At 36.8% G+C, this 27,283-nt stretch overlaps 1 protein-coding gene across 4 annotated transcripts; it reads right to left on the bottom strand.

The window, feature by feature from the left end:
* Positions 1-234: 234 nt before the first annotated feature.
* Positions 235-27,056, bottom strand: LOC306874264 (general vesicular transport factor p115-like). Of its 4 annotated transcripts, XM_079424167.1 has the most exons (26): positions 26,798-27,033; positions 26,278-26,364; positions 25,221-25,285; positions 25,053-25,129; positions 24,774-24,785; positions 23,604-23,704; positions 23,395-23,497; positions 21,458-21,513; positions 21,242-21,362; positions 20,977-21,155; positions 20,295-20,435; positions 16,456-16,544; positions 16,214-16,368; positions 15,663-15,868; positions 14,538-14,558; positions 8,907-9,017; positions 8,466-8,584; positions 7,053-7,234; positions 6,502-6,623; positions 5,587-5,725; positions 5,327-5,490; positions 3,763-3,822; positions 3,560-3,658; positions 2,021-2,116; positions 1,679-1,894; positions 235-1,569 (listed from the first exon to the last, which is right to left on the bottom strand). In XM_079424167.1, exons 1-26 carry the CDS (start codon positions 26,861-26,863, stop codon positions 1,477-1,479), a joined length of 2,880 nt encoding a protein of 959 aa, XP_079280293.1. In that variant the 5' UTR covers positions 26,864-27,033; the 3' UTR covers positions 235-1,476. The 4 variants fall into 4 exon arrangements, with proteins under 4 accessions (XP_079280293.1, XP_079280294.1, XP_079280295.1 ...); XM_079424168.1 differs by lacking the exon at positions 24,774-24,785; XM_079424169.1 differs by lacking the exon at positions 14,538-14,558.
* Positions 27,057-27,283: the final 227 nt, after the last annotated feature.

Raw genomic sequence — 27,283 nt, forward strand, 5'->3', positions numbered from 1 at the left:
AATCACAGAACCATCAAGGGTCTCTATAATACAGCGTATTCATTTGGGAAAGGGGGCCACCCATAAAAATGTCACAGGCCCGTGAATTTTAACAAGGAGTCTCTGATATACTTGTCTTCGTTGTCTCCTGGTTGCTGAAAATAGGGCTTTCCATCAGAGGTAAATGTTTTAAAATATAAAAATAGACTTTTAATTTTATAAAAATAAGAATATTTCAAATTACAAAATTTTTATAATATTGCAGTTTGGACTTTTGATTTTAATGCTACCTTGAAGAGAAGAACAAATTGTAGTGTACAAACAGCAAATATTTACTTATATAGTAGCAGATATTTTTTCCCCCTAGTGCACAATTTTCTAATTATGGCATTGTTGTCTGTAAAGCTGCAAAACATGCTATGAACTTTAATATTATTATATACCTTCCTTCACAATTCCAAAATAATTATGGTAGAATTCATTATCAAACATGAGCATGAATGCAGTTGATAGCAAAATTATATTTGTAGGTATTAGGAGTGGAAAAATCCTCAGTCAATCCTCAAATACAGCTGTATATTGAACAACACACCTATTAAGAACATGAACTAAAAACTTCAGTTTAAAACTAAAACATCACAGACAAGCATTTATATAGTTTATTCTAAGGAGGCTTGTTTATCCATAAATTAACCAAAGCTTGAATCAAATTTTGCAAAATACCTCTCCAGTTTTTTAGGAACCTGAACGTGTAGCATACCAACATTTAATGGGACTTCAGAAGTGTTATACTGAAGAACACAATGCAGTACTAACACAATGTAATGCAAAGTGGGTTGAGTGTGTTTGATCATTTGTAGATTTGAATGTATGGATGAACAATTCTGAAAACTGCTGATACGGAGGAACAGATGAAAAACAAACAAAAAAAAAAAAACAGCCATTTGACCAGAAGGTCAAAAAAGGAAAGGGACAAAATTTGAATGAGATGTTAAACAGTTCACTATGCACCTGAGCAGAGAAGGTCTTACAGAATACACCCATCCATAATCAAGACACTCACTCACAAGTTGCCAAACCTTACGGAAATGCAGAGTGAACTTTCTCGGTGGCCTTGCACTATGTATAACAAAGAAGCAAATCTTTATTTTCTCCTCTCCATCATTAGTGCAAACAGCTCTCCAGATTCTTCTACAGGACATAAGCACTGGGAATGTTGATCAAAAATAAAGTATTCATCTGTATTTATTATCTGAATAAATTCAAAGCTTCTTTAAAACGAAATGGGTCTGGTTCAATTAGTTGGACTGTTTTCCACTGCAAAATAATTTCTAAAAATTAAAATGCAGTTTTGAAGAAAGTAAAGAAATATGTGATTCTTCTAAAAATCAGAAGATCAGCTCTACTGTCCAAAGCTTACAATCTCCTTCTCTAATCGTGTAAGTGACAAGTTAATATTAGCAGTCTTTCACTTCCAATTCTTTCACTTTCAATACTTTATTCATCACACTCTTCTTCCTCCTCTTCATCATCATCAGCATCATCATCATCAAACTGGTCCCTTGAATCCAAATCATCCTCATCTTCAATCTGTGTGGAAAAAGTCAAATAGGAACCAAGAATAAGAAGAAATGCAAGAAGACATTTGATGAGTACAAAGCCAGTGAAACTATGTTCTGCATTGTTGTGAGGAATGTACCGTCTCTCCCAAGTCCTTGAGTCTCTGTTTCAGGCTCAGAATCTTCTGGTCCTGGTCAGCGAGTAGCATGAGAAGATCGTCCTGCTCCTTCTTGGACTCCTGCACCTCCTGCTGCAACTTGCTCTTCTCTGCCTGCATGATGGCAGCTGTGCTCGTGGCTGAAGCAAGTTCTTTATCCATCAACTCCTTACTCTCCAGAAGAGTTTTAACTTCCACCTGAAAGACAGAGTAAGACAGAAAAAAGAGCAAGTGTTAAATGGGAAATTATGCAAAAGCACATAAAATACATAAACGAGTGAATGATGAAAAAAGGAAGGTGGCCATTCCTCTAGGGCAAGTCACCTTGAGCTTTTGTGTCTCTGCTGTCTGAGCAGAGAGCCTGCTCTCTAACTCTGCAATCTTCTCTGTGTAGACACTGTCTTCTCCTGGAACTGCAGCCTGAAAGAAAGACAGTACTGAAATAATAAGCACAATCACAATTGTACAAAAGTTTAAGGTCAGTTAGATTTTTTTTCATTGCTTTTATTCAGCAAGGGTGCATCAATCACTGTGAGACACCAATGTGTCCCTGAGCAAGACACTTAACCCCTAGTTGCTCCAGAGGCGTGCGACCTCTGACATATATAGCAATTGTAAGTCGCTTTGGATAAAAGCGTCAGCTAAATGAATAAAAATTTAAAAAAAATCTAAACATCTTTTATCAAATCTATGATAATCCTGAAAAAGAAAAAAATCTGTTTTCAACATTAATAATTATAAATGTTTCTTGAGCGCAAAATAAGCATATTAGAATGATTTCTGAAAGATCATGTGACACTGAAGTAACGATACTAAAAATTTAGATTTGCAATCACAAAAATAAATTACATTTTAAAATACCTTAAAACAAAACATTTAGTGCAATTTGCCTATTTTTGTGTATTGTAGGATCAGGTACCTTGTGAACAATTTAGTTTTTCTGGTGGACTCACTGTGAGATTGGTTTCCCCATTTTGAATCGAATTTCAATTCAGTATCGTACTTGAAATTTCAGGTGGTTTTTGTTCTGACCCTTTCATTTCTGGATGATAGTATTCAATGTGGCACTGCAGAGGTGGCACAGATGCTACCTCTGAAGTGGCATTTAGATGCATTTACAAATTAGAGTATGGAAAAATTAAATAATACTTTAAATTTGAAGCTAAAACCATTAGTAGATGGTGGTAAGTTCTTGTTTTAATGAGTAAATGAATCATTCAAACAATCTGTTCAAAGCATATGATTCATTCAGAAATGAAGCAAGTCACTGTTTTTATGCATGGATCACTGAATTATTCACTCAAATGATTAGTTAAAAAACACAGACTCATTCAATAACAAAACACTACTGTGTGTTGCTCAGAGATGCACAATGTTTCTGCTGTGGCTTTGTTTGAAACTATTTTCGTTGGCATTCTAACAGGCTAAATCATGCAGTGAAACCATGCCCTCTCAAGGCTTGTGTTTTTGCAAAGTGAGTGACACATTTATGGTATGTTTGTAGATGATGCATATCGCACATCCCTATGTACCCGACTGCTGCTCATGGCCTGAGGTGTCCCCTCTCTAAACTGTCTGGGTGCTGAACTGCTCTCACAATTGCCAATTTTATTTTGTTTATTATTTAGAAGATACATTTTCATAATTTGGGAAGCGATTTGAATTATTAAAAATAGAAATCACAGTGTTTCCCCTCCACTCCTAGTGGACTGATGAAAAAAGCCTACCCATGATGACTCCATAAGACTGTATTTTACGATTTTGAGATTGAAATACAGGTGGTCTGTGGGAATACTATCTGAAGCTGAGACTACAGTGTGGTGGACTGTACTGTCTGTTCAATTATTGTACAGACACACTTACTGTGGTCTCAGATCCTTTGAGTAGCTCCTTTTTTTCACTCTGTAGTTGTGTGATCTCTGCGGTCTGGCTCTGCAGCTGGGCTTTCAGCAACTCCACCTCCTGCAATCAAACGTTTAAAAAAAATTACTTTCAACTCAAAGTGTTTTGTATATAATATTAGTGTTTTGTAAGTAATATATTGAAGGGAAAGGTTGGAATTTGACCTTTTGTAATTCTGTGACCTCTGAAGTTGACCCCTCTGCTGATGGTACTCCCTCAGCTTTCTGTTGGGCACAAACCAAATATTTCCAAATATACCATTACTATTCAAACATTTTGGGTCAAAGTATCACAAAAATATTAAAGCACTTTTTTCAACATTGTAGTACACGTTTCTTGGGCACCAAATCAGTATATGAGAATGATTTCTGAAGGATCATGTGACACTAAAGATTTGAGAAATGGCTGCTGAAAATTAATCTTTACCATAACAATATACACTCACTGGCCACTTTATTAGGTACACCTTGCTAGTACCAGGCACACATCTTTTGCCTTCAGAACTGCCTTAATTCTTCGTGGCATAGATTCAACATTCTCTACATTCCCATGTTTCCATTCAACATTGGAAACATTCCTCAGAGATTTTGGTCCATATTGACATGATAGCATCACACAGTTGCTGCAGATTTGTCAGCTGCACATCCATGATGCGAATCTCCCATTCCACATCCCAAAGGTGCTCTATTGGATTTAGATGTGGTGACTGTGGAGGCCATTTGAGTAAAGTGAACTCATTGTCATGTTCAAGAAACCAGTCTGAGATGATTTGAGCTTTGTGACATGGTGCATTATCCTGCTGGAAGTAGCCATCAGAAGATGGGTACACTGTAGTCATAAAGGGATGGACATGGTCAGCAACAATACTCAGGTAGGCTGTGGCGTTTAAACGATGCTCAATTGGTACTAAGGGGCCCAAAGTGTGCCAAGAAAATATCCCCCACATCATTACACCACCACCATCAGCCTAAACCGTTGAGACAAGGCAAGATGGATCCATGCTTTCATGTTCTTTACGCCAAATTCTGACCCAACCATCTGAATGTCGCAGCAGAAATCGAGACTCATCAGACCAGGCAACGTTTTTCCAATCTTCTATTGTCCAATTTTGGTGAGCTTGTGCGAACTGTAGCCTCCGTTTCCTGTTCTTAGCTGACAGGAGCGGCACCCGGTGTGGTCTTCTGCTGCAGTAGCCCATCTGTTTCAGGGTTTGTGTTGTGCGTTCAGAGATGGTATTCTGCATACCTTGGTTGTAACGAGTGGTTATTTGAGTTACTGTTGCCTTTCTATCATCTCTAACCAGTCTGCCCATTCTCCTCTGACCTCTGACATCAACAAGGCATTTTCATCCACACAACTGCCGCTCACTGGATATTTTCTCTTTTTCGGACCATTCTCTGTAAACCCTAGAGATGGTTGTGTGTGAAAATCCCAGTAGATCAGCAGTTTTTGAAATACTCAGACAGCCCGTCTGGCACCAACAACCATTCCACGTTCAAAGTCACTTAAATCCCCTTTCTTCCCCATTCTGATGCTCGGTTTGAACTTCAGCAAGTCATCTTCACCACATCTAGATGCCTAAATGCACTGAGTTGCTGCCATGTGATTGGCTGATTAGCAATGATCCAGAACTTTTGAATGATATTGTAAATGCTACTGTAAAAGGCTAAGAAATTAGAATACCATTAGAAAAAAAAATTCCAATTTTGAATTTTTGAACACTCATACCAGGCTGGTTATTAGAGAGTGCTTTTCAGTCAGTTGTGTCTGCAGCAGCTGGTTTTGTCTTTGCAGTTCCTCAAGTTGTTCTCGGAGTTGGCTCAGCTCCTCTGGTTGCAGGCCGTTCACGTGTGCTGCCTCTGCCTGATTACCTGTCTGCTGGTTATCTTTACCTACAGAACATGAAGAAAGAGTAGACCAATTGTAACAGTAACTTCTACTGAAATACTGCAAAGACTACTGATATATATCTGATATTTTCTCAGTACCTAGTTTGAGTTTGAGGATGTTGTACTGATCTTTGTGCTGTTGGATCTGAGAGAACTGCTGTGTTATGGTGTTCTGCAACTTTTCATTTTGGGAAGTCAGCAATGTTACTTGCTCCTTCAGCTCATTTATTTGAGAATCCTGCAATTAAACGGATATGAACAGAGGAGAAACGGAAAATTAACGCGTAATTTAAACATGCTATTTTTCCTTCTAAAACCCTAAAGAGGAAAGAGAAACCAGTGTTTAAGCAGGGTTAACCCACTTTTCTTTGGTCATAAGTTTAATATATGTTTAGTTACCCTTATGACAATTATAGCCCTATAATACTATAATCATATTAGCCAGACTCCAAGCCAAATACATAAGGATTCACGTCTCTTGATTAAGATCCATTAGGGCTACCTATGGCAGCAATCAGAGCTCTAAATAAATATAGAAAATATTTATCTGTTCATCAATTCTTTTTGGTCAGATTTGCACCCTTTTGAACATCATATTTGAAGTGGTCATTTCACAGAAGTTGCTCAAGGTGCATTGGCTGGCTCACAACATAAATAATAATTAGAATTTAAATGTATTGGCATATCAGCTTTATGGTAGGTACAGATAATAATCAAACATTCAATAAACAATCTTATAAAAAGGAGAGACAATTATGTGCAACATGACTATTTTTTACAAGACTCTTTACATGTACTTATTAAAAAAAAGTTTTTAGCTGGGAAATATTTTTTTTTCAACAGAGCTTATGATTTTCATATCAAATAGACTGATGAGGTATGCAAATTATTGTTGCATCATGAATAACCCAAAATAATTGAATATACTACATAGATTAAAATATCAAAAGGACTACTTTGAAACCTTGCACAGACATAAATGTGAGAATGGAATATAGTTTGATGTATTTTTACCTGTTCTCTAATCAACTCTTTGTACTGGGTTACAATGCTGTCATGCTGTTCTAGTGTTTTCTTCACCTCTTCTTCTTGTTTCTCTTCCTCGCTTGACCTAAGCACCGCTTTTGTTATCATACCTATGAACAAATACAGAACCACAGAACATGGAAAAAAAAACTATTATGGATGAGGTAAAAGGGTCATATTATGAATAATCAAATTTTCTTCAAGGATCAGCAACAAAATACAGTATTTAATTCAAAGAGGATGAAAAATATGAACAAAATGAACATTTTACGAAGCACAGAATGAAGAATGGACTTCAAAAAACAACAACAACATTATGACACTTTAATACTAAACATAAAATTGCAGAGGTAATACTGCCCCTGGACTCTTAAAGGAATAATTCACCCAAAACTGAAACTTTTCAACAATGGAATTTCAATGGGTCTGCATCACATTTAGACTTGATTTAACACCGTGCACTTGTGATCGGATGACTGACAGATGTTAATAACGAGGGAAAAGAGGTATTAGTTTGTGTTCAGGGCTCCAACACTGACCTTCCAACTCTTTAACAAGTTTGGTGAACTCATGATCAAACAGCATGTGTTCTGGGGTGGAAAAGGCTGGCTGAGGTTTCTGAGCAGCACGAGAATACAGTTCGTGTTTGGTTATAAAGCTTAGCTTCTCCACAAAGTTTTCTTTTCCTATGCGCTTTTCAATCAACTGCTTCAGCTTTTCTCTGTGGAGAGGAGGAGAAAATACTTTGTGAAACAGGAGGCGGCATAACTTACGGCATATGGGGAAATGATATAAGGAGGGCTGTCAATGGTAAAATGTTCATTTATCAGGTTAATTAGATACACTTCCATTCAAAAGTTTTGGGTCGGTAAGATTTCTTTGATGTTTTTCAAAGAAGTTATTTAAGCTCACCAAGGCTGCAATTGTTTCATCACAAATACAGCAAAATCAGTCTTATTGTGATAGTATTACAATTAACAATAACAATATTAAAGTTTTATTTGTTTCTGTGATGGGAAAAAAAAACATTTTACAGCAGCCATTACTCCAGTCTTCAGTGTCTAATATGCTGATATGGTGCTCAAGTAACGCATTATTATCAGGAATGTTGAAAACAGTTCTGCTTCTGATTTAAAAATTTTTTTTTTATTTACAAACATGTAAACAAGCATTTATTGACCTTTATGTTTAGAGTATATTTAAAGGGTTAGTTCACCCAAAAATGGAAATTCTGTCATTAATTACTCACCCTCATGTTGTTCCAAAACCGTACGACCTTCGTTCATCTTCGGAAAACAAATTAAGATATTTTTGATGGAATCTGAGAGCTCTAAGACCCTCTCATAGACAGCAAGGATATTAGCACGATCAAGGCACAGAAACGTAGCAAGGACATCGGTAAAATAGTCCATGTGACATCAGGGGTTAAACAGTAATTTTACGAAGCTACGAGAATAGTTTTTGTGTGCAAAGAAAACAATAATTTATTCAGCAATTCTTCTCCCTGAGTTACAGACTTCCGCCAGTTTGGAGAGTACCCCAGAACGTAATCAGCATTGGAGGGTCAGAGCGCTCTCAGATTCCATCAAAAAATATCTTAATTTGTGTTCCAAACATTAACGAAGGTCTTATGGGTTTGGAACGACATGAGGGTGTAATAAATGACAGAATTAAAATTTTTGGGTGAACTAACCCTTCAACACCAATTTGTCCAATTACCTAATTTTGTACCTAATTTTACACAAGAAGAATCATATCTGCTTTCTAAAAAAAGGTTCTGTGTTCATGTAATGTTAATGTATTAACACAATAACATTATATGAACATTAATTACCAATTAAAAGATTAATCATAATTTTACATAAACTGACAGCCCCAGTTATAATACAAATAAATATGAATAAAAGAAAGTATGAGTAAAAATAAAGAAAAAGGGTAAAGTAAGAACATACTTTGTATAATTCTCTAAGCTGTTGTCATTATAGTAGATACAAATGCCCAACAACAGAGCACACAGACCCTGAACCAGTCGCTCATCCTCACCCAGGTTTTCTGAGATTTGACCGGTCAGCTGATAACTTAAGTTAAGTATAACGCACAAAGCCTGTGACAAACAAGTAACTGTACTTAATGACATGAGCCATCAAAATCATAGACAAGTCCACACTGGTTGTAGTCTAGTTTGCAAAGACTGAAAGGTGTAATATGGTTGCTCTAAATGTAATTCAACGACTAGCTGTAACCAGAACTGATCACCTTAAAGCCCATAGTCGCACTGTGAATTATTAACTAAGATTCAAGCTTTATCATCACTGTACAATGAATTTGGTCACTGTTTATAAATATGTACATCAGCTTAATAATCAGGTGTGTGAGTGTGGATAGAAGGATACAAAGGGAACATTGTCTTGATTGTGCAGGAAGTGCATGACAGCAATTGGACAGTTGCTGATCCAGGTGCAGAGCAACATGAGGAGGCCGACCTTCGTCTGCACCCTACTGCCCTGTACACAGAAACAAAAAAACACAATCACACACTCATACTGCCATACATATTTATATTGAGATGCACACATCTTTAACATCTAAGAAATGAGCAAATGAGTTAAAGAAATCACTGCAAGAAAGTCACATTGCATTGTACATCTGTCATTTGTTAATAAAACTAATTTTAGACAATATTTCCAAGGTCCTCCAAATCATATTTGCTCATTTCTGTAGAAATACAAGATTGCAGAGGGTTGCTTTTTGGAGTTAGAAATGTGCCGAGCAGTTGGAGCCCATCTAACCCTTGTCTTTGACCTGTTTTGCAGTTAATTTTACAAAAAACGATTCAACAAAAGGACTTAAAAAAAAAAAAAAAAAAAAAAAAAAAAAAAAGAGAATTACAAATTGAAAAATGTTTGCTGTTAGAGGGTCAAAAAAAAAGCTCAGCTTTCAACACTATAGTCCCCATCAAGCTGGCATCTAAACTCACAGACCTCGGCCTAAACTCCTCACTCTGTGACTGGATTCAAGACTTCCTCACCGGCAGACCTCAAGTGGTGAAAGTTGGCCAGTTCACCTCAAACTCCATCACTCTGAACATAGGAGCCCCACAGGGCTGTGTCCTGAGTCCCCTGCTCTACTCTCTCTACACGCATGACTGCGTGTCCTCTCACAGCTCCACATCTATTGTCAAATTCGCTGATGATACTGTGGTTCTGGGCCTCATCTCCAACAACGATGAGACCGCATACTTGGATGAGGTAGAGAGTCTCACATCATGGTGCCAGGACAACTGTCTCTCTCTGAATGTGAGCAAAACTAAAGAGCTGATCATGGACTTTAGGAAGAGACAGCAGCAGCCCTACACACCTCTTATGATCAGTGGGACCCCTGTGGAGAGGGTGAGTAGCTTCAAGTACCTCGGTGTAAACATCTCCGAGAACCTGACTTGGACTACACGCATCCAAACACAGGTCAAGAAAGCCAGGCAAAGACTGTACCATCTGCGACAGCGGAGGATATTCAGGGTCTCACCAGCAATCCTGAAAACTTTCTATTCAGGGACCATAGAAAGTGTATTGACTCAGTGCATCTCAGTGTGGTATGGAAACAGCTCCAATCAGGACTGCAAAGCACTACAGAGAGTTGTGCGCTTAGCTGAGCGCATCTCAGGGTCTGCTCTCTCCTCTCTGCAGGACATCTACCTCAAACGCTGCAAAAATAGAGCTGTTAAAATAATCAAGGACTCAAATCACCCTGGTAACCGTCTATTCACTTTGCTTCCATCTGGTAAACGCTTCCGTAGCCTGATGGCAAAAACTGAGAGACTTAGGAGGAGCTTCTTCCCCCAGGCCATCAGGCTCCTAAACTCTAACTCTGTGTCATAACATCACTTGACTCCATGTAAATATCACCATATCAATAAGCTATTCATAATTTTTCTCTACCTCATATTGCTGCTATTTAAATACCCTGTAGAACTTTTTTGCACATTATTTTTGCACATTCCTCTTATTACTATTTAAGTCAACAACATACTGACCTGCACATTTATATTTTTTATCTTATCTTTTATTTTATTTTATTCTTTTATTTTATTTTTTTACTTTTCTTCTCTTAATATTTGTATACTTTATAATTGCACTGTCCTTGGAGCGGACCTGACCTACATTTCACTGCTGGTTATACTCTGTATAATTGTGTATGTGACAAATAAAACTCTTGAATCTTGAAATTATATTCAACATTACAAAAACAAAAACAGTCAGAGAGAACTGTGTGTGTGCCATTTCGATTTTAAGTTTTAAAAAACCCAATTCATGTTCCATCACAGCATATCTGCAATTAGTAACTGAACAGATACGTTTTATTCAAAAGTCAAACGAGAAGGTTAAAGGCTTTCCAAGATTTGACAATTTTCTGTACTATCTACCAGCACACACACACACACACTTTTAGTTAATTAGCTTTTGAGGCTAAAATAAAAAATAAAAAAGATTAGATTAGGTCTATGACTTCCCATTAATAAAACAAAGGTGTAAAATATAAGTTATGTGAAAAAAACAGGAGAAGGAAACATCAAACACAAGCTCAAGTCCACTGAGATACTCGGAGCACTTATACATTTTAAGATCTTGCTAATTACCTATAAAGCCCTGAATGGTTTGGCACCTCAGTATTTGAGTGAGCTCTTATCGCATTATAGTCCTTCACATCCGCTGCGATCTCAAAACTCTGGCCATTTTATAATATCTAGAATATCAACTGCGGGCGGGAGATCGTTTTCCTATTTAGCGTCCAAACTCTGGAACAATCTACCTAACACCTGGTTTACACATAATACACTATCGCATTTCTATAATTCAAATCCTTTAAATGATTGTTAGGCTGAATTAATTAGGTCAACTGGAACCGGGAACACTTCCCAAAACACCTGATGTACTTGTTACATTGTTAGAAGAATGGCATCTACGCTAATATTAGTCTGTTTCTTTCTTATTCCGAGGTCACCGTAGCCACCCAGATCCAGACTGTATCCAGATCAGATGATGGATCAGCACCTAGAGATGACCTGTACAGCCAGGACACCTAGATGAGCCCCAGAGTCTGATCCCCAGTGAAGACCCTGTCTCCAAGACGGCCATCGGGACAAGACCACAGGAACCAGATGAGTCTTTTGCATAATCTGATTCTGCTTTAGCCTAGATTTAAACTGCTGATTTTATCTGGCCAGAGGAGAATGACACTATTTCGACAAACTATTTCCCCATCTAAATACTGTAAAGCTGATATAAAGCCACCCAGCTTTATATCAAGCCGATGTAAAGCTGCTTTGACACAATTTGTATTGTTAAAAGCGCTATACAAATAATATTGACTTGACACAAACACAAAATCTGGAGTGTTACAAGCTGTTTGTGCATATAGAAGATCTGTAAAGTTGCAAAGATTCTTTATAAAAGTTAAGACCGCCATGCCTTCCTAAAACAGCTCATTCAAACACACCCCCACATGTCTACATCATGGTGTGGGAAGATTTGCAAAACACTGCCCCAAACGTATACGCAATGAAAGAAGGCGGAACTCTTATTCTTGCTGTAGTATTGTTGCTGCTGCTGGCGCCATGTCGTGGAGATGCTGTGTGTTTCGTTGTGAAAGCGAAAGTACTTTGTTTGGGCTTCCAAAGGAGTACACATCTAGAAATCAGTGGTTAAGTTATATTTATACCACTGTTCCAGAACAGTACAAAGCAAATATCAGAGTGTGTGCAATACATGTTATGGAGGACTGTTTCCTGATCCTGTGAGAGAGTAGCCTACAATGTGAACACTATGAATGGCTGTGAAAACTATAAAGTGGGGCAATTCCAACGTCGCAAGGACAGTCTTGTGCTTCTGACTCACAGCCTGTAAGTATGTTTTGATATTTAAAGAATTTGCTACTGACTATTCAAACACGAGTTCTGAGCAGTGTAAAGTAGCGCTTGTTTGGCGTTTCTACTATAACAAATACAGACATGTTTATGCAGCGCGGCGCAACGCGTAAAAATACCAAATGAGTCATTATAATCAGTAATTATGTCCTCACTGAATGCAACAAATGCCTCGTTTATAATGGGTTTGATTGTTTTTGTGTCGTTGCGCCGGGACATGGCATCACAACATGGTAAGGGGCGTAACATTTACGCTTGAGGTATTTGGGAAAAATCGCAATGCACTGGATAGCTGGCCAATCAGAGCAAACCTCGCTTCTCAGAATGATGAGATTTGTAAAAATCGATGCGTTTCAGAAAGACGGGGCATAGATGAGCAACAATAAATGTACAGAATGTGGAAAATGTGTTTTTTAAACCTTAAACCGCGTAAACGCATTGCATTACACCAAATACACAAAATAATGTTCTTTTTAGCAACATCATATAACCCCTTTAATACAAATGCTACCATCTAGTTTATGAATTTAAGATGGGTAGTGTAACTCAAAAGGAACACTCAACATTTTTAGTACATGGAAGCAGTTTTTCAGTTGCAGATAATAATGTGCCTAATGAATGTTTAGTCTCTGCTCTTCTTAAAGAAAGCTGTGACTGAGTTTAAAAAGTATTTAAAATATGACTTTGTATTTTTAGTCGAAGAACTACATCCAGATATTCGTACACACTACACCTCACTGCATATTTCAGTGTTAACACACTTTAGGTCAATTCAAAGCGCACAGACAAACGCCAACAAACACGTCGACTGTTGGATTTAGAATCTTATGAAAAATAACTGTCATGTTTACACTGCCCCAAAAGGCACCAACAAACGCTGACTGAACATGTTCAGTCGGGTAAAAAAACAAACTCCGACCAACTGCAACAGACGCTGATAGGGGTAACACACTGAACTAAAAAACCCAACAAACGTGTTTGTTGGCATTTGTCTGTATGGAGTGAATTGGTCTTTACATGCATTACTAACACTAACGTTCAAATGTTTGATTTTAAAAAACTTTGTTTTTGAACAAAGTCTCTTATGCTCAGAAAGGTTGCATTTATTTGATCACTAATGCACAGTAATATTGTGAAAAATTATTACAATTTAAGAGAACCGTTTCTGTTTCAGTATATTTCAAATGTAACTCAAAATTTACTCCAGTCTTCAACATTACACAATACTTCAGAAATCATTATAATATGCTGATTTGGTGTTTAGGATCAAGTTTTTTGCTCAATATTTTCTACAAAACAGTGATACGTTTTCTCCAAAACAACTGTATTTATAATGACATACAAACATTATAAATGTCTTTACTCCTTTTGATCAATTGAACGTGTCCTTGAAAGTATATTTCTTTACAAAAGAAAAAAAAGAAAAAACCTTTTGAATGGTATCAATTTCGAGTTTGAAATTAAGCATGAACATTTCCATTCAAACACTATGCAGTTGGTTTTATTGTTCAACTTTGCAACAATTTTTAAAAGAAACAGCGTCTGTAAGTGTGAGCTTATGTGATTAAGGGTTATAAAAGGCATATTGGAAATTTTAAGTGATAAGCAACTTTTCTCAGTGTTAAACTGCAGTTCTAAATCATGACATAAGAGTAACAGAGATGCCGGGATGGGAGAGTGTTAATTGCTCAACAACTGACAAAATAAACGTTTAGAGGGGGAAAAAAATTAAATCACAAATAGCAAAACAGGAAAGTACTGGGCAGCAGAAAAAAAACAATCAGAAAAAATAGTTTTGAATGAATATTTGCTGTCATAAACTCATGGAACTTGCAGCCACCTGAAAATGAGTGAATAACAGTACAGATTTCACAGATTGAGTCCGAAACATCTGTATCTTCCAGAACAAGCCCGAAAGACCAGAGCATGCAGTCAGCAGTTGAAAATCAAATGGTCAAAGCCAGGGCTGCCAGGGTCAGTAAGGGGACACAAACAGGGCAGAAACAGCAAACAGAAAGAACACAAAACACCTAATGAACCCCCAATGTGGAAAATGAGGCCAAGCCACACCATTACATTAAAATGTCCACGCTGAAATACTCACCCTCCGGTTGAGCTTATCACCCTGCAAAAACCACAGCACATTTCATTTAGTGACAACCACAAGCTACCATTCCCATACGAGTTCCCAGTGTCTCCAAAATTTGGGACACCTACCCCACACCTGTTGAAAAAACAGCTTAGACCAGTATGAACTTGATGGTCTAGGCTTGTTTATGTTAGTTTGGTGCTGGTCTAGCCAGGGCCGTAACCACCATAGACATTAAGGGGCACAAGTCAATTAGAAATAGCCAAATTGTAACAGTGCGCTCATCAGCGTTAACAAAAACAAAGCGCAAATTCCAGCGTGATAATTCAGTTTTTAATGGTGAAAGAGTGTGAGGTAAGATTTAAATAGCTAAATATTTGTGACCCTGGACCACAAAACCAGTCATAAGGGTCAATTTTTGGAAATTGAGATTTATACATCATCTGAAAGCTGAATACAACTATTTGAAAATCTGGAATCTGAGGGTGCAAAAAAAATCTAAATATTGGGTAAATCACCTTTCAAGTTGTCCAAATGAAGTTCTTAGCAATGCACATTACTTATATATATATATTTTTATATATTTTTGTGGTCCACGGTCACATTTATTATTTAACAGATTTACGAAAGAAATGTTAACGGCAAACAGAAACTTTCAGTGATACAAACTACTAAACCTTTTTTGTCAAATTTATCTTTGAATTGAAAATAAATGCTGTCATTTATGTGATTCACGTCATTTTTTTAAATGAATGTGACGAGACAGGAAGGCATTTTTTGTGTGTTTGCAACACTACACATACAAATAAGACAAATGGTGCATATCTTCAGAATATTATGGTTCAAATTAGAGTCTTTACCAAAAAAATTGTATTGTTCTTGAAATGTTTTTCTTTACTCCACTGAATCCACGTAAACTTTTTAAATTAATTTAAATAAAATTAACATTACCATTGGGGTCTTTAAAAGACCCTCAAAGAAAATGGTCCCCCCAAAGTTCAAGACATGGTAAAAAATAAAAAATCTAAAAGTTTCTGTACCCTTGACCAAAGTCCACAAGCTCAGAGCCTTAAACCCAAATGTCGACTAAACATCCATGAAAAGAAAACACTGCCACATTTTGAAGTTAAGAGAGGGTACCTGGGACAGGATGTTGGTGCACTGCTGGAGAAGGGAAACGGGTGGCTTGCCGAGACTGGTGGCCAATTGTACTCGTAGTAGCTGTTCTTTCTGGGTGAGGTTATCCTGCAGCGCATGAGCCAGAGCCACAGCGGCACACCAGTTTGACAGAGAGTCCGCTGAGAACAGACCTCCACACAATAACTGCCCTGCTGAGATAGAGTTAGCTGAGGGATAGAGAGACATGACATGGGTCATAAAATGTACTCAAATGACAAGGGGGAAAAAAAATGTATTTTGAATGTAAAAGTTTGATTAGTAATCAAAAATTTAAACCATGAAAAACAAACAAAATAACAGTCCGAAAAATAACCAAAGTTATTTAAGTTAGTTAAATTGTAGTATAATTTTACAAATAAAATAACACAGCTACACTGGTACACAGTTTTTGGACAGAAATTGTCCTCCTATTGTTCCAATATATAAATCATAACCAACTGAAGTCAAGAAATGCATGAATAGTCGACACCAAGGCTTCCATTAATGGCAGAACTAGTCAGAGCAACCCTTACCATCTATAGTGGAGGGCAGCAGTGTGGCTACAATCTCCCCCTGTCCTTTATGGTTCTTGTACAGGAAGCATTGGAAGCAGTAAAGTACAGCACAGCGGAGAACAAACGGCTGTCTCTCGTTCACCATCGACATTAGAAGAACCACAATCGCAGGCCTGGAGGAAACAGCCAATATATTCATTTAACCAACTCTTCCTTTTTCAGTTACTGTTTCAATAAACAGTGCTAAGGACAAACCAGACCTTGGTGGATTGGATGGTGCGTTAACTGATGCAAAGTAGTCCTGATTCACTTCAGAGCCACGTATGACTTCCGACACAGTATTGATGGTCTGCACAAGAAAGACAAATAGAAAATACTTTAATACATTTCAGTTGGTACATCACTGATACAGTGAAATTTGATACAGTTAAAAAGAACTGAATAAGTAAAAAAATGGCAGCTTTGTATACATGGTGCAATACTGCACTTTTTTAACTGAATGCTGCACAGTTTTGACAGTTTTGCTAATATCTGGCATCATTTTCAGTATCTTGCACGTGAGCACTGCATTTTTAGAATGCTGTTTCAGTTGAACTTAGTTACACTGAGACACTGCATTCTTTTTTCCTTTCCACTACTTGTGCCTCGCAATTTTAAATGCAAAAACGTGCACTGTGTGAATGACCCCTTACTTTGAAAGTGCTTAATAGGGATCCATTACTTTGAACAGTGGTTTCACTGTCTGATGTATGTACACTGGTTGCTATAGTAATGACACAGCATGATGTCAAGTGACATGATAAGAGTAGACAGAAAACTAAATTTTGCCTCATGTCATCTCTGAACTCATGAGGTGCATGAGAAAACATAGGCGATGCAGGAAACTAGGGCTGGGTATCGATTCAGATGTCCCGATTCGATTCGATTCTCGATTTTTTGATTACATTCAATAAATATAGTTAATTCAAAAGCTATTGATATTTCTAAAAAATTATCCGTAAACATCAGTTTACAAAATGGTGAATTAATAAAAAGAAATTAAGAACCACAGGCCTGTATTTTAAACCTATTCTTTTTTTTTTTTGTATATGGTGTATTTTTTGTATTTTTCTTTCTTAAACAATAATAGGGCCCTATAAAATGTTCTTCATAATTTTTCTGGTAATCAGATGAAGGCATAAAACATTAATTTAATGCATCCTAATCAAATGAAAATTAAACCCTTTCATTTTTTGGCAAACAAAGTGCTGCATAACAGTTTACTGTTAAAATTAAATAGAAAACAAATGAGATTATTCCTTTAAAAATAAAGATTTATTAATATTTATTAGTAGTAGTAGCATTGAGTCTTAAGCCTGCTAAATAACTTTTATTTTGACAGGTTGCCGTGAGGAATTTGCAGCTACTGTGTATCGAAAGTGAAAGTGAAGTGACATACGGCCAAGTATGGTGACCCATACTCGGAATTCGTGCTCTGCATTTATCCCATCCAAAGTGCACACACACAGCAGTGAACACACACACACCGTGAACACACACCCGGAGCAGTGGGCAGCCATTTATGCTGCAGCGCCCGGGAAGCAGTTGGGGGTTCGGTGCCTTGCTCAAGGGCACCTCAGTCGTGGTATTGAGGGTGGAGAGAGCGCTGTACATTCACTCCCCCCACCTACAATCCCTGCCGGACCTGAGACTTGAACCCGCAACCTTTGGATTATGAGTCTGAATCTCTAACCATTAGGCACGACTTATCTGATATGATGGTAGTTTTCTCAAATTAAACGGTAAAATGCTAATGAAATGACTCTCAGAGCAGCAGTGTGTTAATATCATCATATAGTGAGACGGCAGAAGATGAAAACACCGCGAGCGTTTGTGTGTAGTAAACAAAACGTGCGTCGTGCCATCCGCCATTCATTGCGGAAATCATGGCGCCTTATGCATGATATCAAATGCTTCCACAGATTTATAGTATATAGCATTTCATATCATTTCACATTCAGTATCTCCACCATAATAAGCATGGACTGAATGACAGGCTTTCTGTTGTAACATAGCGCAAGGTAAATAAGAGTGACATCTAGTGGAGAAGACTAATGATAAGATTCACATTAATCAGATCTTGTTTTAAATGTGTGCTGAAATAAATACTGGAAAAGATCGATTTGTGGCTTTTGAGAATCAATATAGAGTCGAAAAGAAATGAAAGTTTTTGAGAAACATTTCAGGATTTTTCTTCACATAGTGGACTTCAATAGGTGCCAATGGGTTGAGGGTCCAAATTGCAGTTTCAATGCAGCTTCAATAGGCTCTACACTAGGGCTGTAGTACTCGAGTCCGGACTCGAGACGTTTTTCTGTCGTCTCGGACTTGTCTTGGACTCGTTGGTATTTGGACTCGGACTTGTCTCAGACTTGGTCATTGGACTCGCCAAATGTTCTCGACCGAGTCCAGCTATATATACAGTACGTTCGGAAAATGGGTAATGTAATTGGTTTAATTTACAATCCATCTAGAACGGGCATCGCCATTGGTCGCCTGGTAAATGTACGGCTGCGTCATATGCCTGGCTCTGAGTGTGTGCGCTGCACAGAGGCATAATTAATTTTTATTTTGGCCACAGACACAATGTCGGCGAGTTGCATAATACGGTTTGGTTTTACAAAGTTCGTTTGAGTTTTCCCTCTCTTCCACCTGACTTTCCTTCGCTTTTATATAGCTTATAAATGCCTGTGCGCATTTTACTTTCAATAGCGCAATTCCGCGTCAATTGTTTATAACTTACAACAACAAATTTTCTGCGATAAACATGGGACTTAAATCTGTCATTTTCTAGCTCAACCTCAAATTAATTTTTTTTGCCCTACCCTACCTTTTTGAACCGCAGCGCACAGACGAAAAACAACCATGCGTGGCCTTTCCATCATTATTTTGTAATGCGTGAAGTCGTGCATGCACATCACAGCGCAAATGCAAGTTGAGCATTTGTGGTTAAAAAGTATATATACACATTTTTATATCTTTTAGAAAATGACCAATTGTTTTACTAGATGCTATCCATATTTTTTGGCTGGGATTGTGTAGAGCCCTTTGAAGCTGCACAGAAACTGAAATTTGGACCTTCAACCCACTGGCTCCCATTGAAGTCCACTATATGGAGAACAAATCCTGGAATGTTTTCCTCAAAAATCTTAAAGAGTTAGTTCACCCTTTTATAATTTTTTTTCTTTCTTTTTGTACAAAATTTTTTCTCGTAGCTTCGTAAAAATTACGGTTGAACCCCTGATGTCAAATGGATTATTTTACCGATGTCCTTGCTACGTTTCTGGACCTTGATCGTGGTAATTACATTGCTGTCTATGGGAGGGTCAGAGAGCTCTCAGACAGCATCAAAAATATCTTAGTTTGTGTTCCGAAGATGAACGGCGGTCTTACAGGTTTGGAACGACATGAGGGTGAGTAATTAAAGACAGTACTTAACTTTCATTTTTGGGTGAACTATCCCTTTAATTTCTTTGCGACTAAAGAAAGAAAGACATGAACACATTGGATTCTGGAAGTCTTAAAACTGATTCTTCTGATTTGGGCAGTTAAATCGAAAGTACTGTTCAAAACTCTCTACGTGAAAGTGACATGTGGCCAAGTATGGTGACCCATACTCGGAATTTGTGCTCTGCATTTAACCCATACAAAGTGCACACACACAGCAGTGAACACACACACACCCGGAGCAGTGGGCAGCCAATGCTGTGGCGCCCGGGGAGCAGTTGGGGGTTCGTGCCTTGCTCAAGGGCACCTAAGTCATGGTATTGAAGGTGGAAGAGAGCGCTGTACATTCACCCCCACCTACAATCCCTGCTGGCCCTGAGACTCGAACCAGTTAATGTCCACTGTTAGATTTCACTTGCCAGTGATTGAGTTAGAGGCTAAAAAGTTTAGAACAGATATTTTTTTCGCTTGCCTACACTACACTCTGACTAAGTGCTTTCATGCTCTGTCTTTTCAGTGCACTATTCCTATTGATATCAACAGAAGCGCAGCAGTATTCTGAAGCAGTTTAAACTTCCAGGTTCTGGAAAAAAGGTTCTGACAGCAATCTGACCTCTGTGAGGATGTCTGCAGGAACACCTGTGGCCATGAGGATGGTGCAGAGCTGCTGGAGGAGACCACACTGGAACATGGCCTTCTGACAGCTGGAGGTGGCCCCTGGAGAGTTCACTGGAGAAACCATCACTCGTACCAGCTACAAAGACAAAACACAACTAGAGATTTTAACTTATCTTCACATAACAAAACAATGATTGCTGATTGTTGCTTCTATGCAACCTGGAATATTTTTGGGAATAACTAGTTAACTAGAAGAACAACAAAGTGCAGTAAACGGTAAAGCTAGTTTGTGTAAAAAAAAACATAGCATTTATGATTGTTAATGAATTGAAATAATATGATGACATATAGCAGGTTGCAATATAAAGTAGCATAACAGACTGCTTTTATACAACTCAAATAAATGGAAGCAAAAGACACCGGACCCATCGTACATTCAAGTTACCAATAGCCATGCCTGCTCTTATATTAAAAATAAGGTGGGTAATATTGTATAATATAATAAAATAAATAAATAAAAACACTAATAAATAATAACATTTGTTATCATTATTATTATAATAACTAGAACTATTCAAGTAATCTTCATAAAAACTAAATTCACAGTAAATGTTTTAATTCCACAATAAATCTTATTGTAACTAGTAATCATATTAAATGGATTCTTCATATCAGACCTGTAGCATTAGATGGAGGTTGGTGACCTTCTGTGCCGACCAGCCAGAGTTGTCATCCCCCACTTCAAACCACGGCTTCATCTTTTGTATATAGGAGCCTTCTTTAAAAAAATTCTGGTTGGAGCTATTGTTCTTCAGGAGGTTGAGCAACAATAAAAGACAGTCCTCCACCACAATACCTGTGAGGTGAAGATGTAGATTAATTCACAATCTTTGAAAATTAATTTTCCATTTTAAAAAAGAAAAGTGTCTGTTAACTGTATACCTCCGTCACTTGAACCCTCCTCTATTATAATTTCAAGAAGTCTCTCAAATGCATTTTCAAAAGCCACAATTTTCTGTATAGCAGTGTTGCCTTTGGTTAGCTGCTGCAGCAGCAGGAGACCCTTAATTGGGGGGGAGGGAGTGCAATGGTTTAATTTAACTTTAAAAAAGACTTCCTCTATGAATATTCATGTTAATGTAGAGCGATAACACTTACGTCATTACGAATAACTTCTCTGGAGTCAGCAAGTAGATCCATTAACCTGGACACTCCTATCGAGTGCGAAAACACAACAACATTAGAAACCAGATATCTAGAAAAGAATCCATACAGCTTTAAATAAGGATATTGACCTGTGAGAGTAAAATGAAAAAAATATTTATCCTCCAAATTTCAAGTGGCCAAAGCAATGGGTTGTGAATATCCCAACCGACCCAGTGGGTCTATACATTTTTTATTTTAAATGTTTTTGAAAAATGTTCACTAAGGCTGCAATCATTTGATCATAAACAGTAAATCAGTAACATTATAAAATATTATTAAAATAAAATACTGTTTTCCATTTTAATATATTTTAAAATGCAATTTATTCCTGTGATTTTTTTCTCAGAATTTTCAGCAGCCATTACTTCAGTCTTCAATGTCACACGATCCTTCAGAAACCATGTTGATTTGGTGCTCAAGAAACATTTTTTCAGGATTCTTTCAAGAGAACATTTTAAAAGAACAGCATTTATTGAAAATAGATTATTTTGTAACAATGTATAAGTCTTTACTGTCGATTTTGTACATCCTTGCCTAATAAAAGTAATTATTTTGCTGCATATATTAGTCTTTAACCACTAAACCTATAGTCACCACAAGCCACATATAAACTGTTTTTGTGGCTGCTTAGATTTTTGGGAGTGGCATTTATTCAAGGATTAACTGAACAAAAGGGTGCTGGAGTTGTCACATTGTTTGCTTTAAGTATATATTGGTTGTTAAATTGCAAGCAAGCAGTACAATACCCAACAAATCCAAAATCATTTCAAATGACCACTAATGCTTTGGTTCTAAAACTTCTTTAGGTGTCAGCAGATGCTTTTTTTTAAAAAACTGGTTAGTTCACCCAATAATTAAACTCAGCGGAGACCAACGTTGTGTTCAGAAATAAAGTCAGTGAGAGTGAATAAATAAAGACAAAATTATTATTCCTGGGCAAATTATGCCTTTAAGTACTCATTTTCAGGGTGCCAACCTGAACAAGTGAAACTTATGTAAACAGCACCTGCACCACTGGCTTCTGAATCCTGACTTGCCACTGCATTTCATGCACACTATTATGTGGTGCCCTGCTTTTTATATCACATGTTTTCTATTTAAAAAGAAGTTAAAAATTTGTATGAGAATGTGTGGGCTGTCATTTTTAATTGTGGTAGTCCATTGGATCACATTGGTTTATAGTACTTCATTTTGTAGTAATTCATTTCATAGATATCTCAGCTAATTTATAATTTCGTATGCAGTGTTATAAAGCACATTAAGTTGGCTAAATATGTGTGTAAAACTTATAATATATACACTCCAATTCAAACATAATATTTTTCAAAGAAATCTCTTATGCTCATCAAGGCTCTATGTATTTTAACAAAACAAATACAGTAAAAACCTTAAAACTGTGAAATATTATTACAGTTTATAATAACAATATTCAGCATGATTCTTCAGAAACCTTTCTAATATCCTGATTTAGTGCTAAAGAAACATTTCTTACTATTATCCATGTTGGGATTCACAATGTATTTGTGAAAATGTTTTTTTGCTTTGTTTTTTTTACCAGGATTCTATGATGAATAGATTTTATTTGAAGCAGAAATCTTTTTTAATATTATAAATGTGTTTACTGCAAAAAAATTAAAAATACTGACAAACGTTGGAACGGTCTGTATATGAAATGTGATCAAATATTCACTGTACATAATAAGTCATTTATTAAATATATTTATTCAAAAAGAAATTGTGTTCTATCACAAGAAATTTGCATGTAATTATCAGTGTTTTCAAACAAAAGCAGACCACTGGTACCAGCAAATAGTACTAAACAATCAGACACACTAATTTTGCAATGATTCTTTCCTAATTACAAGAGAAAAGGAAATTTTTGGACTAACCCATTGGGCTGACAAGGATGATGCCTTGGACCTGAGCACACTGGCTTTTCAAAAGTGCAGTTAGGAGCTTAACACCTGGCCAGCGGACATGGAAGTCAAACTCCTACCGCAGACAAAACAGTCAAACAACAGGAATATGTTAGAGAAATATTGTAAGCAACAAGACAACAAAAGTATAGTTAGCAGATGAAATATCAGCTCCAGTTTACCTCCAACAGTGTGAGGAGAAGTGTGATATTATCTGTTTCCCGGATGAACTTGTCAGTGAACTGAGCTCCCAAATCATCCTCCTGCTTTTGCTGGTTCTCCTCTGAAAGAGAAAATGAGAAGCAGAGAAACTTATTCTTTGCCGTTTTTACTTTTCTTTGATTACTTTAACGCAAAAAAATGCAGGGAGGAAAAAACAAAAAACAGTACATATGCTATCGAGACTTCAGATGGAAGAGCAGTGGAACATGTCTGCTGACAAGAAGTGTATTAATACAAAGAGAGAGAGAAAAAAAAGCACATCAACCCACAGGTTAGTAAACTGAATAAGATAAAATAAACAAAACCACACACCAGTTAAAGCTTAACCTCTTCCACACAGAGAAAAATGTATTGCACTTAATGCTACTGATGTTAGGACAAAGCAAGGACAAGGACATAGCTTGAGAAGTGCCGTTTTCTTTCCTGTTTCCAATAGAAATTTGATTTTGGGGTCTTTATTAAAAGTAAACAACCTAAAAAAATTCTAAATATATGGTTCCCTACATTTAGATTAAACCAGACTAAATCCAATTATTATTAAATGATTGTTAATTATTGTTATATTATAATTGTTTATTCATTTTATTCTTACAATTTAATTAGCATTAACTTGGAAGTCCACTAACAACTAAACCATGTAATCAGTGCAGTAGCTCAACGTTTGATTGAGTTGAACATATGGGACAAATGCCTGCAACCAAATCTTAAGTATCTCATTTAATATACTGATCAAAAGAAATTTTAGGTTTTGTATCATCTTATAATCTCTAATCTCCCAACCAGAAGCAGAAACTACTCTTAAAAATACAAAATCTGCATATGACCCGTTAAAAAAACATCTGGAAGTGAGTTAAATTAGATTTGAGTTTCCATTCATTTACGCATCTTTCCATTTAGGCATCTAAACAACATTTTAGCACTTGAGAATGTTTTCAATTTAACTGAACATCTGTTAGAACCAGAAACCATTACACTGTTATATGTAAAATGCCTAAATGTTGCTGTTTTATGGAATTGGGAAACTGAGAAATTCCCCGAGTATCAAATGCATAGTGGAGGTATTCTGCAGGGATTTCAAAGCGCGGATGGGCTAGTGGTTAGACAGCATCATGCACAAAAAAGTGCTTTACCTTCAGAATCATCTGGTGGATTAAACATAGAAAGAAAAAGGAGGACGATCAGATATACAATATTTCCCTGCTCATCAAACATAAACTGCAAGAGGGAGACTAGTAACAGACTGAAACAAGGTTTATGGATTGTAAGAACAATTTAAAGGAAAACAATTCATTTGGAATCAAAGAATAAGACCTGAATTAGCCCAAGATGCTTTATGGACATTGAAACAAATCAATTAAAATCCCAACAAGTCAATATATGAACCAGACAATATAAAGAATATAACATACCTGGTTCCTCCTCTTCGTCACTGCAAACAATATTGTACAAAGTGTCCAAAGCGTAACCTAGGATTTCAGTGTCTGTCCTGTTTCAAATAATCACCAAAGACAAGTCATATGATGAGGCAAATGTCTTTACAGTGAATGTTATATTTTTGACCAAAGTTTGAGACATACCGGTCAGTCTGCAGTATACGAACCAAATGGTCCATAGCCATAGTGCCAACCTCCGTACGGTATTTCTGTAATCAATAAATCTACTTGACACATGTTCTTATGTATATATTTCTGTCAATACAAAAATTTCTTTTCTGAGACAAAAGTACTTTAGAGGTGTAGGAGGAAGCATTTTACGTTTATGTTTGTGAAATATAGATCATTCTGTGAGATTTACACATGTGCTGCTGTAGTCCTTCTATTTTGATACTCCATTTTCTGTAATATCACCAAAGCATTATGAGCAGTTCCCAATGTTCAAGTTCAAGTTTATTTGTATAGTGCTTTTTACGATACAAATCGTTGCTTTAAAAATAGTTTTTGTTCATTTATTTTGCGTTTTTCTGGTTTAATCACGATCGGACTTTTTCTAGATCCTGCATTAAATTTATATTTTGACCTCGCTATTCGGGGAACAGACACAGTCTGTATAGATTGGACAACGAAAGTACTTCTATCTTTTAAGTGGGTACAACAAAAGTCATCATAGTAGTTATTTGAGAATTAGCTTACTAGTCAATGTAAATAGACAAAACAATTAACTATGGTCTCGAGTCCCGACCTCTAATTGATTAAATACATAATTAAATTTAAACATTATTACAATTTAAAACAGCCGTTTTCCATTTCAATTTATCTTAAATTACAATGAATTCTTGTGATGACAAAGCTGAATTTTCAGCAGCCATTACCCCAGTCTTGTGCCACATGATCCTTCAGATTTCATTTTAGTATGCTGATTTGCTGCTCAATAAACATTTCCTCTAATTATCAATGTTGAAAACAGATGTGATGCCTAATATTTGTTGAAACCATGATACAGGGGTCTTTGATGAATACAAAGTTCTAAATGACAGTATTTATCGGACAATCCTTAATGCAACCTTGCTGTTTAAAGTATTTAATTTACTATCTTACCAAAACTTTTCCCGAAACTTTTAAATGGCAGTGTTCAAGTACAGCACCCATAATACCTCAATTACTAACATTAACATGAAAAGCATTAATTGCTGGTCACCTTGGAAAGAGATTTGAGGGCACGGACAGCATCTCTTCGATCCTCTAACAGGGTGGATGAAGCCACTCGGTCACACAGTTTTTGAATCTGACAATGAATAGACAGATGCACAAGAACAGTTTGTGAATACCTTGTCATTATATGGAATAAAGTGAAGTCAAATTATCCATACATAAAAAAATAAAACACACCAAACAGCAAACATACAGTCTAACTGAACATATGTCATTCAAACTTACTTTACATCAAGGCAAGCATAGACATAAACACTGCCTGATTTGGAAATGTCATTTAGAAACGTTTTGAAATCCTGATTCATAAGCTTTCGTATTTAAACACACACAAACACACACACACACACACACACACACACACACACACACACACACGCGCGCTGAACTGTTAAGCCTTATGTAATGTTTGACATTGACTCGATAAGCAGGTGCTTTCAGTTGTTTATAGACTGCATTAATTTTTATTTGTTCACACGTTTATTTGTTTACGCAGTAAATAAACTCACTGTTTCTTCTCCAGTCGGCTGTTGGCCTGTTGGGTGCCTTCCCACTACTTCCCAGATGTAATTCATCCTGCTATGTGTCCGCTTTAGCTAGTATTGTAAACGTCGATGTTCAGACAGATTAAACGTCTGTTAAAGTAAAGAGAATTTCCAGGACAGACAGACAGACAGTAAATGTCATTAAAAGCAGCAGCTGCCTGATGTTGATCTCTCAACACAACAGCACCTAGCCCGGAACTGACTCGGACGCGCATGCGCAGAGACTTGGAGATACGTGGCTGACCAAAGCGTCAATGACGGTCTTTTAAAGACACAGTTACACATAAACACCATGGTGGGCAACTATATTGTATAAATTCATTCATTGACCAGCATATTTTTATGTGTAGTAGCTTTTCAAATAATAATAATAATGATGATATTTAAATGATTAAAAAACTCAAATAATTGATTGTTGACCTTGTGGTTCTGTGGTGTAATATAATATGA

Source organism: Barbus barbus (genome assembly GCF_936440315.1).
Source record: "Barbus barbus genome assembly, chromosome: 8".
In the NCBI taxonomy this organism is placed as follows: Eukaryota; Metazoa; Chordata; class Actinopteri; order Cypriniformes; family Cyprinidae; genus Barbus; species Barbus barbus.